This window comes from Acipenser ruthenus, chromosome 5 (genome assembly GCF_902713425.1).
Source record: "Acipenser ruthenus chromosome 5, fAciRut3.2 maternal haplotype, whole genome shotgun sequence".
NCBI lineage: Eukaryota > Metazoa > Chordata > Actinopteri > Acipenseriformes > Acipenseridae > Acipenser > Acipenser ruthenus.
This window is the reverse complement of record NC_081193.1, coordinates 44,009,555-44,024,047: the sequence shown is the minus strand read 5'-3', so window position 1 is coordinate 44,024,047 and position 14,493 is coordinate 44,009,555. Positions and strand designations below refer to the sequence as shown.

The window sequence follows — 14,493 nt, the reverse complement described above, 5'->3', positions numbered from 1 at the left end:
TTAGCTGGAATATACATAGGCATATATATAACTTCCCTTAGAATTACTTTATTATTATTTATTTCTTAGCAGACGTCCTTATCCAGGGCGACTAACAATTGTTAAAAGATATCACATTATTTTTTTACATACACTTACCCATTTATACAGTTGGATTTTTACTGGAGCAATCTAGGTAAAGTACCTTGCTGAAGGGTACAGCAGCAGTGTCCCCCACTAGGGATTGAACCCACAACCCTTCGGTCAAGAGTCCAGAGCCCTAACCACTACTCCACACTGCTGCCCTAATTACTGTTAATTTTATTTCGTACTGCACGATACACATCACAAACAAAATATACAAAACAATTAAAAACAAAGCATTAATATCGTACTGTTACCATATATAGACACATTGCACAACAACACAAAGCAAATTAAATATCTACTTGCTGAAGCGGTTTTTATTTCAGTTTATTTGAGTTGTTCAGTTGTAGCAGCAGCAATGTAGCAAAAATCACGGGTCGGTGATGTCACTTCCCTAGCAACAGCCTGTTAACTTGGGAATGGTCTCCTTCAATGCAGCGAGTTTGTGCATTTAAGAAAGGAGAGTAAGACTCATGAAATTAGTTGGAGACAAGCTGATGAGAAGCAATTACCCTCTGCAGTACGAATTAAAATGGAGTACTGCTTTTTATGGAAAAAAACTGAAAAATTGAGTCAACAAAGTCTAAAAAATATCTAAAAAAATAAGTGAAATGGAATTACTACACTGCTGGGCCGCTGTCAGACGATAAACAGGCCGCAGGTTGCGTGTACCTGCTGTAACACATTCCCCCCATCCCCACCCCGTGTACAAGCTCTAATGGAAAAGGATAAAAAGGCACCATGGAATCTGCCAAAGAAGAACAGGAGTGAGCTTATGTGCTGGACTCCTGACAAACATTTATACAATCCATCCATATTCTGTATGTTAAAGCCCATTCTGAACAGAAAATCCTGGCTTTGGCTATTAACCCTGAAATGCATAAATATGAATCCTGGATGCAGTACAACATAAAAACTTAAAAAAACTTTAGTAGACATAATTTGTTTCTTTTAAATGTATCTTAATTTATTGTCTGATGTCCAATGGTTTATGTATAGTTATTACAGCTATGGCCAAACATTTTGTATCACCTAAAATTTTAGGATTGAGATATAATTAGAAAAAAAAAACCCATATGATCATGTGTCACAAAAACGGCCGGAGTGGGTGGTGTCAGACCAGAAGCAGAAAATAAACAGACAGAGAGGTGTGGTTTGGTGGAGCTGAGCGAATGGTTTCGCTCAGCATTTAATAAACAGCACAGAAAATAAAAGGTTTTAACACAAAACACGGGACACGGCACTATACGCCAAAATAAAAAGACAAACAAAACGTACTACACTTAAACAGACAGACGAACAAACACGGTGAGTGAAAACACTTCTAATTACTTTACTTTGTTTTATTTTCTCCTTCTCTCTCTCCCGTTCTCCACTCACCGAACACCCAACCCCGACTGAAAGAAATGTGCATCTATATATACTGTTGTGCTGGGATTCAATTACTAATTAATTATTCACTTGAATCCCAGCACGTGAATTAATTCTGTGCAACCCCGTGCTCACATATTACATTTAACCAGCACGTGAAGTGATTTGTGCCCTCCTCGTGCCTAAATATAAATCTACATTTTTAAATACACGTGAAACACAGACCCATTTATATCCCGTGTACCAATGACTATACACCAACATTAACACACGCAACATACAACACATAATATGCACACAGGGGCGGGGCACATTGCCACATCATACTGTAATTTATATTTTTTATTTAACATTATATAATCAAAGAAACTACAAAATGATAGCACACAAATCTACCGGAAGCCATAATTGTAGTACAGTATTTCATGAGTATTTCATGATTTTGAAATGGCCCATTTTGTCAGTTTTTTTTTATTAAACATATGGAAAACTACAAAGCGGCATGTAATTCAGTATGTTAACATAACATTATTCAGCAGGTTTTAACTGACTTTATGAAGCAAAATTAGTTCATTCTATAGGGGGATGCAAAACTTTTGGCCATAGCTGTAGTGTGGTTAAAGACAAATTAAAAATGAACTTCCTTACAAATTACTTGTTTTCAAATAAAATGAAAAAAAAAACGATAGATTTTAAGTACTTAAGTTATTCATATTTTAATGATTTTGTTTAAATGAGTTAGATTAAAAAAGAACATGGTTTACTCATGTTCACATGTTTACTGCTTCTTTGAATTTTTATACTGTGAAAAAAGCTTGTGTTTCTTTATAAAAGACACAATAAGGATAGTGACACCTCTATTAATATTGTACCCTAAGGTAAAACTAATGTATCCAACACTGTCGTAACATATATAGAGACACCAACTACAAAAAATATCAAATGTAATAAAGTGAGTTCAACTTTAACTAATCCTGACATTTTTAAAAGTTAAATTAACTATATAAATGCAGGGATCAATTTTAAGTCTTGTCCGTTTGCCTGAGACAGTAACAAGTTTGGACAGACAAGTGACCCGTTGAAGTTGAAAAATAAATAATAATAATAATAATAAATAACAAGAATATAAAAAAATAAATAAAATAGAAATAAAATGTGACACTTACTATTCAACTTTTGAAATGATGCCATTTGCAGGTAAATCCTAAAATAAATTACAGTGCTTTATAATCTTTAGCAGACGCCTTTATCCAAGGCGACTTACAGAGACTAGGGTGTGTGAACTATGCATCAGCTGCAGAGTCACTTACAACTACGTCTCACCCGAAAGATGGAGCACAAGGAGGTTAAGTGACTTGTGCAGGGTCATACAATGAGTCAATGGCTGAGGTGGGATTTGAACCGGGGACCTTGTGGTTATAAGCCCATTTCTTTAACCACTGGACCACACAGCCTCCTATGTTTTATAAGAAAGGTAATAAAAAATACTGACGCTACTACAAATAAAAAATAAAAAAAAACATACAAAAAATACCAAGAACAAAAAAGGTAATGTTTGTACACCAAAATGTATTAAGGGCAGCAGTGTGGAGTAGTGATTAGGGCTCCGGACTCTTGACCGGAGGGTTGTGGGTTCAGTCCCAGGTGGGGGACACTGCTATTGTACCCTTGAGCAAGGTACTTTTACCTAGATTGCTCCAGTAAAAACCCAACTGTACAAATGGGTAATTGTATGTAAAAATAATGTAATTGTATGTAAAAATAATGTGATATCTTGTAACAATTGTAAGTCGCTCTGGGTAAGGGGCATCTGCTAAGAAATAAATAATAATAATAAATTAGCATTGCTTTCCTGCCAGTGGTCTCCTATATTATTGCTGTTGGCTACCAACGTCCACAAATGTGTTCAAAAAGACAAATATGAGGCAGAATATAGAATATAGAAATAGAACAACATTCTACTGACCAGGGACTTTCACTGTCCCTGCAAAATTCAGTTTCAGGTATTTATTATTATTATTATTATTAAGAAAATGATGTCGTGGAAAATGTGGGTGACTAGCCTATTGTAGATTTACTACCAGTGTCTTGAAAGGTACAAAACATTTTGACTGGATACTTTTTATATAATTAAACAAGTGCTGGATTTGAGCTCTGTTTGCAGTCTGCTATAACGATCTGAACTACTAAAGCCACCCATCTGTAGGAAACCTTGTATATAATATATATATATATATATATATATATATATATATATATATATAAAATATGCATTTAAAAAAAAAAAATCAATATTGTATACTCAGCTGAAGAAATCTGCAGGATATCAGTCCAAATTGGACCAAATTGGAACTCAGGCAAAAACATTTGAATAGACCCTCCCACAATGTAATAATTAGTCCATTTGCATTTTGAAGGAGAATTTCTCTCCCTAAAATAAAACTACAGTACATCTATAGCCAATTTTCCCAAAAGGTACTACCAAAATAGCATGGCAAAAAAGTGAGACTTATTTTTATTTCTGCTGTAATCCAAGCTATTGTAGAAGGGAAGATTTTACACTGTAAAACAATCTGAAAGATGCTTTTTTCTGACATTTGAGTAAAATTTGGCACTATGTTTCTGCCACTATCTCCAGAAAGTTAAAGTAAAATAGAAATTCAAAAAGGGAATACATTTGGCAGGATTGTGTGTATATCAGAGAATGTAAAGACTACTGCAAACTGCCCTATCTTATGGTGCAACTGTGGTGCAGGGTAATTTGTATGTGAGCCCACACACTCAATGCGTGTAATTATGCTGAAGTGATTCATGGGGAAAGGACTGTGTTAGCGTTGTATGGGACACAGAGTCTCAGACTATGATGCAGAGAACCAGGATTAAAAAACCTTAGTTCCAGTTCATCTACAGTACCATCTGGCAGAATGAACCTCAGAAAGCCATTTCTAGTTTTTCATTTTATTCAGAAGTTGTTAACAGTTTGTACAGACAATGACTATTTACTTGGTAAGGTCAAGAACGGTTTATTTGTCATTTTCCTTTGTTACGTTATAATACACAAACAGCTCACCTCATGCAACACAATTTGTAATGGTTATTCTGTTGTAATAATAGTCAACATAAAAAAGTGGATATGTGATATCCTTATGTTTACCATGCTATTGGGATTGTCATCTGATAATCTTGCAGACTAAAATAAATGAGGATGATGGGTAAATAGATTGACTTCTAAAAACACCTGGTATAGTTATTTTTCAACAATCCCTCCATGGCTCTTATATTAAAACTACAACCAGTGTTTATATTTTTGTGTAACCAATAGAAATAAACTGCTTATTGTTTGTAAACCACCAGGTAAACATTTAATTAATTGCTATTAAAATTACTGTGACAATTTAATTCCATAACATGTAATATGCTTACAATAGCTCTTTAAAATGAAATGCAACTAAACACTGAACGCTAAAACATTAGCGATACATATCTGCACATAAAAATGTATTAATTAAATTACATTTAAAAAAATACAGTACAATATAAAAAAACAGCTACCTCTTCATATCGTGTTCATGTAAAAAACTCCTTTGGCAGCTTGATAGTTTCCCACTCTATGCAACAACATGGCACAGAAAATTGGTATTCACTCAAGCACATAAAAGTTAATATAATTTTGTACTGGTATACATTTACACTGCAGTATACACATGTGCCAGTGATAGAGACTCAAAACACAGTATATATAATATAAAACTACTAGAAGAGTGTTCAAAGTGTTCTTTCATTGAGAATTATGAACCACAATTTTTTTTCCTATTCCATTTTTTTATGTACATGACACTGCTTTCTGTCCTAAAATGTTATTTTTTTTTTAAGTTCTGATGAGGGTTTGATAAAAAAAAAGTACTGAAACACTGCAAGACTTACTTTGCAAAGCATGGACTAACATCTACATTGTACCTAAGCTGTTTGGGAGATGCAGATCACACAGTATGCACTCCTTATATGTGCGGTGATTAATGTCTTCTTGCTAAAAATGCAATTATTTTAGGGGGCTCCCGAGTGGCGCATCCAGTAAAAGGTGCTCCACGTGGTGTGCAGGATGCGTTCTATAGTCTGGATGTCGCGAGTTCGAGTCCAGGCTATTCCACAGCCGACCGTGGACGGGAGCTCCTAGGGGGCGGCGCACAATTGGCCGAGCGTAGCCCGGGGGGAGGGAGGGTTAGGTCGGCCAGGGTGTCCTCGGCACACCGCGCACCAGCGACCCCTGTAGTCTGGCCGGGCGCCTGCGGGCTTGCCTGTAAGCTGCCCGAGAGCTGCGTTGTCCTCCGATGCTGTAGCTCTTGGGTGGCTGCATGGTGAGTCCGCAGTGTGATAAAAAATGGTCGGCTAACGGCACACGCTTCGAAGGACAGTGTGTGTTTGTCTTCGCCCTCCCGAGTCAGAGCAGGGGAGGTAGCGGTGATCTGAGCTTCAAATCATAATTGGCCATGCCAAATTGGGAGAAAATAATAAAAATAATTGGCAACGACTAAATTTATAAAAAGAAAAAAAAATGCAATTATTTTTACAATGAATTATTTATCTTCTCTACCATAGTTCACCTTTCAGGATTCTAACTTTAGAATGCAAGGGAGAGCTAAATGCATTTGCTAGGAACTACATAGCAGTTTATGTCTTCGTGTAGGGTTTGCTCTATTGATGAGGCAATATTGTGGCACTTGCTTGACACTTACGAAGATTAGCCCAACACAAACCCAGTAATTTAGCAAGGGCTCAGAACACATTATGCAAGCTGAATTACATCTATGGCTGACCGGTATCACTACACAAACCAACCTGAGTACTTGACCAAGCATACTGTTTTAGCCAATACAAACAGAGACTTGCTATAAGTAAGGTATAAACCAAGACAGGCCATGCGGTTCCCATGATAAATAACCACCCCAGAAGTGGTATATATCATCTGAACAGCACGGCATAAAGTGGTTTACACCGCTTATAACATGGCTACCTGTCATTTGGGGTAATTAAAATAATGAAAACACATTTCAAATCAAGACAAAACCACATGGATACCCTAGTGATGCTAATATGAAAGAAGACGAGGTTCAGCAGTACAGTTGTTTTTTTTAAACATAGTGTTTCAGTGCTGTACAGACGTTCTATGTCAGTACCCGTTAGTGCTTCAGCTTTATTTGGATGCTTATATATATATATATATATATATATATATATATATATATATATATATATATATATATATATATATAAAAATAAGAACCTGGATAAAAATAAAATCTAAAAATAGGCGCTGCTACAGTGACCTGGGGTCAAGATGTAGCCTGGTGTTGATTAACTTTTCTTCCCCACATCATTATTACATTTCCATTAATGGATTTTCAGTGTGCTATTGTCACCAATTTCAGTCCTTAAGAAGAATGTTTCACAGCCTATAGGACCCATTCAAGATCAGGGCAGCAGAGCAGATTAAGCACTGACAAGAAATCCATCATAGCCACTGCACTGCATTAAAACACAATACACTACTCACTGATTTGTGAGATAAAGGTAAAACACTGCAGCTTTCTTGTCCTTTTACCGATGTAGGGAAAATAATCGCATTGTGGCCTGTGCATTTATACATAGCCATATATTTTAAAGCTGAAATTCAATAGTTGCTCAGATAAATTGCAGTTACAATAGCAGATAAACTAAATTGCAGTTAGCACGAATAATCTGTGAATACAGAATTAACACTATTTCTTACCGTATTTCAATTTTACTGAGCTACATTATACAAGACATCATGCAAAGAAAGCTATACTATTGCACACAATATTTACTATTCTTTTTTGCAAATTACTGTAATACTGGATTCTGAACAAAACTGTTATAAGAGAATACTTATAATAACTCTTCAATGAAACATCCCTTAAAACACTACTATAGGGCCCGTAACCTCCTTTACTATATATCAATACTGTATAGGGACTATACAGGGCAGATTTGTCATTAAGTCATATTTAGAGAAAATGTACATATACTAGTTCATAGTATAAAGGCAACACAACACAAAATGAAAGCTAAAACAAATCTTGAAGATTTGAATTATTTTCAAATTATATTTAGCCACAAATGATACAGGTACAGCACTTGTCATTTTCAATTTGACTGTATAACTATATAAAAAAGTAATCATTAAACAAATCCACTGAGTAACTATAACTTATTTCTGTCTCAAACTGGTCTGTATTTCTGTGTTATTCTTTGACATGCAGTACAGCACAAATGCTTTTTGGAGATAATATAACTACAATAATTTGTTACATTGCATTTTGTACTATACGATTACATAAGGAAAAATGTATTCTCAAATAATTAAATGCATTGGACAATTATCCACTACTAATGGGATATCATTAAAGTAGTGTTGGGACGAATATGTCATTTATATGTTTGAATATTCTTTAAATATATATATATATATATATATATATATATATATATATATATATACAGTGCCTTGCATAAGTATTCACCCCCATTGGACTTTTGCACATTTTGTAGTATTACAACCTGGAATTAAAATGGATTTAATTAGGATTTTGTGTCACTGATCTACACAAAATAGTCCATAATGTCGAAGTGGGGAAAAAAATCTACATATTTTTCAAAATTATTTACAAATAAAAAACTGAAAAGTCTTGATTGCATAAGTATTCACCCCCTTTGCTGTGACACTCCTAAATAAGCTCTGGTGCAACCAATTGCCTTCAGAAGTCACATAATTAGTTGAATGGAGTCTACCTGTGTGCAATTAAAGTGTCACATGATCTCAGATTAAATACACCGGTTTCTGGAAGGCCCCAGAGTTTGTTAGAGAGCATATCTAAACAAACAGCATCATGAAGACCAAGGAGCTATCAAAACAAGTCTGGGATAAAGTTCTGGAGAAGCACCAATCAGGGTTGGGTTATAAAAAAATATCCCTTTGAACATCCCCCTGAGCACCGTTAAATCCATTATTAAAAAATGGAAAGAATATGGCACGACTGCGACTCTGCCTAGAGAAGGCCGTCCACCAAAACTCAGTGACCAGGTAAGGAGGGCATTAGTCAGAGAAGCAACCAAGAGGCCAGTGGTAACTCTGAAGGAGCTGGAGAGACCCCAGAGCTACCTCCGTCAATCATATGTGGTAAACTCCAAGCTAACTCATAAAATATTGGACTTTAAACCACCAGCAGATGTTTTTCAACTGACCCTGACTGAGTGGTGCTACTGACTGCTAGGGCGATTGCTTCTTGTCAGCTTCTGCTAACAGTATTGGTTGGCCTTTTGTTGTGTGTAACTGTACCTTCATTTCACGCTGAAAGAAGACTTCGTGGTCAAAAACATGGCTGTTCAAAAAAAAAAAGAATACATTTATTAACGTTTCCACCTTTACTGGGGAAGACTGTTTACAAATAGCAAGATTTTTATAGCACCAAAGAAAGTAGTTTTTATGCAGAAATGCAAGTGAGCAGAGAGGCAAGTTCCAGTGACATGCTGAGCTCATGTGTTCTAATTATAGACTGTTGATAGCAGCAGTTATTACTGCAGGTATGTATACAGTTTACTCAAATTAAAAGATTTTGCAGAATTGTAACTTGTTTGTTATTTTTGTTACACGATGTAGTTGCAAAGTTATATAAAATATACTGACGTATAGTTTCACGTAATTGATTGTTTCCAAAATTATGGTTTCAGAAGAGGGGAAAAATACCAGTCAGACTTCTGATATAGATATACAGTATAAATAATAAACAATACCATTTGATATGTCGGTTGTAATTTTCAGATTGATTTTTAAAACGTTTAACAACCACTTAAGACAGTACATCTCATTTTTTAAGTTTCTACTTTGGATGAAAGATCCTGTGTGTGATTTTTTTTTATACTGTAATTGCATCCAGTTTGGATTACAGTATTTTGGTGTGCACTTTAAATACTGTACATAGTATACTCTCTTTCAGCATACTGATGAAAACAAATATAATAATAACGTATTTGTGTGCAATACAGTAATTTGTGTGCGATGCAACAGATATCACAGAGCGAGACTGGGCAAACCAAAATCTTACATCAATGATTTGCACCTTGCTAGTAAGTATGCAGACAACATTAAAAATAATTAAAATTATTCAAATAATTCATAATGCGATTATATGTTTGTTTTTGTTGCATTGTCACATAAGTTGAAAAAGTCCGTTGAAAATCTTCGGCTAAGTTGTATTTTTGAAGTTGTATTTTTTCACCTGGGTCTAGCTATGTACCAACTGTAAAGACACTGGGGTATATTCAGTTGACCTAAACATTGGCAGATCTAAATATTGCTGCTGTTAGAACATTCATTTGGGGGTCCTTGTGTATCAAATATTGAAGTCACAAAGAAGGCTTTGTCACTGCAGGGCCAGCTTTTTTAAATGTGCTGGCACAAAAGAGTTGTTTTTCTTGCATGATACCATTGATCAGACCTAGAGAATCACAGAATACAGTTGTGTACCAAGTATAAGGGCAAAATCTCAAAAAGTTACCATCTGGAAACCAAAAAGTCACGTGAACCCAATAATGCAGCCATTTAGGTCAAGGGTCAAATTAAAGTGTACCATTCGTTTCCATAACACTGAAAGTTGAAGTCGGCATCTAAAATGATTTATGAAATATTAGCGGTTGAAGTAATGCCAGTGGTAGCTTAATTACTACTTGTGACCAAGTGGTGATGTCAGACCAGGAAGAGAATGGACACAGGCTGCTTAGTGAATTGAACGAATGCGCAGCTTGCATGGTTTAATAAATGAACAAATAAAACAGGTTGAACAAAACAAAACACTCAAAATAAAGGGCACAATGGCCAAACGAACAGACCAACAAACAAACCGGGGACGAACACTAAACACACAACAAGTATCACGCTGGCCCTCCAGCACGATAGCAATTGTTATATTTACTTTTTTATGTTCTCCTCTCTCTCCCGTTCTTTCTCCCTGAACACCCAACCCAGAGAGAGTGAAACATTCAATTGGAATCTTGGTACATCTGCACGTGAACTACTTTGTGCACTTCCCATGCTTCCATACAAATACCCCTTTTACTCTGCATGTGAAGTGATTGTGCCATCCTCGTGCCTAAATACAAATATACATTTTATAACACTCGTGCTACATAACCCCACATTATATCTCATGCACCAACACATATACACCAACATTAATGCACCACACACAACATATAAATATAAAATACACACAGGGGCGGGGCACACTTGTGTGTATCACATCTGGTAACCTTTCATTTATTAAATTGTAAATGTTTATGAGTACTGTTCTATTCTAAAAAAATCAGATAAAGTGGCTTTAATAATACTGGAAGTGTCAGTTGCATTGTTAGTGTGTGTGCCTTTGTGAACGAAGAATCAACTGGCTATCTAAACCATTGGAAAAAGGAAAGTGTTTTTCAAAGCCACTGAAGAAAGATAAGTATTCTGAACTTCCACTGAAAGTTCACTTTCAGTATTGCTGGAGGGTATCATTTGCACTCCTAATTTCTATTATGCTGAAAAGAGTGAGCATAAACAAGAACACAAGTGGCTTACCAGTGTAAGGTAATGGAATGAAGATGTTAATTTATATGATATAGAGATTTCTTCTGTTAAATATATAACCCCCCAGCTGTAAACTATATTAGCAAGCTTTTGAACTTACAGATCCTAATTATAGTATCGGATGACCTGGGTACAATCATCCTCTCAACAAAAGCCTCACTTGAAAAAAACACAAAACAAAAACAATCATACACTATAATAAAGCATAAATGGATGATCAACATTACCTTTGTAATACCTGAGGCAGTCACGGTTTCAGAGAGACGAGGATAGGTGTAGGAACTGTATGAATGACCCTGCTGTGTTGATTTAAAAGCGCTAGCTCCACATGGCAAGTTAGGTTCCTGCAGGCCAGATCCTGACCTGGACCGCTGTCTAATGGCTAGTTGAGGGCTGGTATGGGTTACATAGGATGACTTTGGTCTCTTCTCATAATCTTCTCTTGGGGGCCCGTATCCCCAGTCACTATCTGAGTAATCAATTCTTTCACTATGAATGGAAGTCCTTGAGGGTGTGCCTTGAGGTTGCTCCCTGTAATCATGAGGATAACTGCTTGCAGAACCCCTATAATTGTCCCGGTTCACCCCAATAAGATCCGCTGTTTTAATCTTTGTCTCCATGTAAGTGTGGTAATCTGGAGGCATTTTAGAAAAGTCTGACTTTTGAGGCATGGCATCCGGATAAAAAGGATCTGCTCCTCTAGTTTTTGTAGAATGTCCATTTTGTTTAGTTGATCTGTAGTGTTTTCCCCAGTCTTCTTCAAAACTACCCTTTTCTCTGTAGGGCTCCAAAGGAAAGTCTTTAGCTGTGTCCAGGTCGCAGGAGTATCTGGAGTAGTAATGACTGAAGCCATTTTCTTCAGGGTGCTCTTGAATGTGATTGGAGTTTGACTGGTACGGTGCAGGAGGGCTTTCCTTTCGTAAAGAGTTTGAACGGGTTACAGAAATGCTGTCAAACTCTTCCAGCAAGCCATTGATGGAGGCATCTTTCTGAGGTCGGTTTCCTCTTACTATGGTCTGCAAAAAAGAAAGCACTGATTTAATAATCATCTTAAGATCGGTCACATGACTAAAGCTCTTGAGCATTGAACTTTTTTTTCTTTTTATACACAGGTTTGATTTAAATCAGACCTTTTTTTGTTAAATAAATCACATTTCCATTCCCTGTATCTATTTAAATGTCTGGTTGGACTTTCATTATAATTTCATTATGCATTGAAAGCTGATATTGTCACTACATCCAAAAAACATACAAAATGTAATTAAAATGACATATTATGTCAGAGGATAATGTCAGTATAAAATTACTGACACAAAAGTGTTTTTTTGAAAAAATTTATTACAAACACTCTGAACTAGAACTATAGGGTCATCGAAAACAGCTCTGTAACAAGCATAAAGCCAATATTTCATTATTAGCTGGAAAACAAAAGGCCAGGTGACCCTAATATGGCAGCCAACTCATTTGATATGTCAAAGAGAAGGTTATCACTATTATACCCCTAGGAGATTTCATCACACTGAAAATAAGAAGTTTGCATCTGAAATGGTTTATGAGATATTAACAGTAGCAAAGGCGTTGACGTCAGGTTTGTTAAAAACACATATACTACCTTAATGGGGATGTTTAATTAATACACACTGCATTGACTGAGGAGGATCAGATTTATGTGTGTAACCTTTGTAAAGTTTCAAAAAAGGTTATGTCTTTATGGGCCATCAAAGAAAATGAATACTAGTACATGAACATATTTAAATCTTATTATCCCAGAGTGCACACCAAAGTTTAAATTCAAGTTGTGTAGAATTAAATCCCATGCCAGGCGTGTGACTACATTACAATCTACAAGGCATTCTCTTATATCCTAGCAGATGACTTCATAGTAATTTATTGTTTACTATTAAGTTATTATCAGTCACAGACCTGAGCTAAAGCATCATTACTTCTTGTATCCAAGCCAGGTTCTCAGTCTGTGCAAGATAAGACTGAAGGAGAGGGTGCATCAAGTAATAGATACACAAAATTACAAGTACTCAACATTAATTGCACTGTTTTATTTGCAAAAAACAGTGGTCATGCTGCTCACCCTATCATACCTGCAATGAAAGCTTTGAAATGCATGGCTCAAAAGTGGCTTTCCACTTCAAAAATCATCTTTACATTTAATACTGTGCTTTTGTGGTTTTCAACATACAAAACAGAGTCAAAATAACATAATAATATAAATAATAAATATAAAGTAGTACTTCGAAAAGATACAGGCAACAAAAACAACACTAACATTAATTTGAATGTATTTATTTTTGTCTATTCCATTTTAATTATATATATATATATATATATATATATATATATATATATATATATATATATATATATATATATATACAGACGTGCTCAAATTTGTTGGTACCCCTCCACAAAAAACGAAGAATGCACAATTTTCTCTGAAATAACTTGAAACTGACAAAAGTAATTGGCATCCACCATTGTTTATTCCATATTTAATAGAAATCAGACTTTGCTTTTGATTTTTTATTCAACATAATATTGTAAATAATAAAACAAATGAAAATGGCATGGACAAAAATGATGGGACCGCTAACCTAATATTTTGTTGCACAACCTTTAGAGGCAATCACTGCAATCAAACGTTTTCTGTAGCTCTCAATGAGACTTCTGCACCTGTTAACAAGTAGTTTGGTCCACTCTTCCTGAGCAAACTGCTCCAGCTGTCTCAGGTTTGATGGGTGCCATCTCCAGACTGCAAGTTTCAGCTCTTTCCGTAGATGTTCGATAGGATTCAGATCAGGACTCATAGAAGGCCACTTCAGAATAGTCCAATGTTTTGTTCTTATCCATTCTTGGGTGCTTTTAGCTGTGTGTTTTGGGTCATTATCCTGTTGGAGGACCCACGACCTGCGACTGAGACAGAGCTTTCTGACACTGGGCAGTACGTTTCACTCCAGAATGCCTTGATAGTCTTGAGATTTCATTGTGCCCTGGACAGATTCAAGGCACCCTGTGCCAGGCGCAGCAAAGCAGCCCCAAAACATAACCGAGCCTCCTCCATGTTTCATTGTAGGTATGGTGTTCTTTTCTTTGAAAGCTTCATTTTTTCGTCTGTGAACATAGAGCTGATGTGACTTGCCAAAAAGCTCCAGTTTTGACTCATCTGTCCAAAGGACATTCTCCCAGAAGGATTGTGGCTTGTCAATATGCATTTTAGCAAATTCCAGTCTGGCTTTTTTATGTTTTTCTTTCAAAAGTGGAGTCCTCCTGGGTCTTCTTCCATGGAGCCCACTTTCGCTCCAAAAGCGACAGATGGTGCGATCAGAAACTGACGTACCTTCACC

General features: G+C 36.0%; 1 protein-coding gene across 5 annotated transcripts in view; it reads right to left on the bottom strand.

Moving 5' to 3' along the window:
• LOC117403291 (serine/threonine-protein kinase PAK 5-like) overlaps positions 1 to 14,493 on the bottom strand; it is a 130,378-nt gene that overhangs the window by 39,643 nt on the left and 76,242 nt on the right. For 4 of the 5 annotated variants that reach the window (XM_034005331.3, XM_034005332.3, XM_034005334.3 and 1 more), the window contains one exon: positions 11,365 to 12,153. The exons of the other annotated variant lie outside the window; for it this stretch is intronic. In XM_034005331.3, the coding sequence (XP_033861222.2) occupies positions 11,365 to 12,153 (789 nt within the window). The remainder of the gene's footprint in view (positions 1 to 11,364; positions 12,154 to 14,493) is intronic. 5 annotated transcript variants of the gene reach the window in all.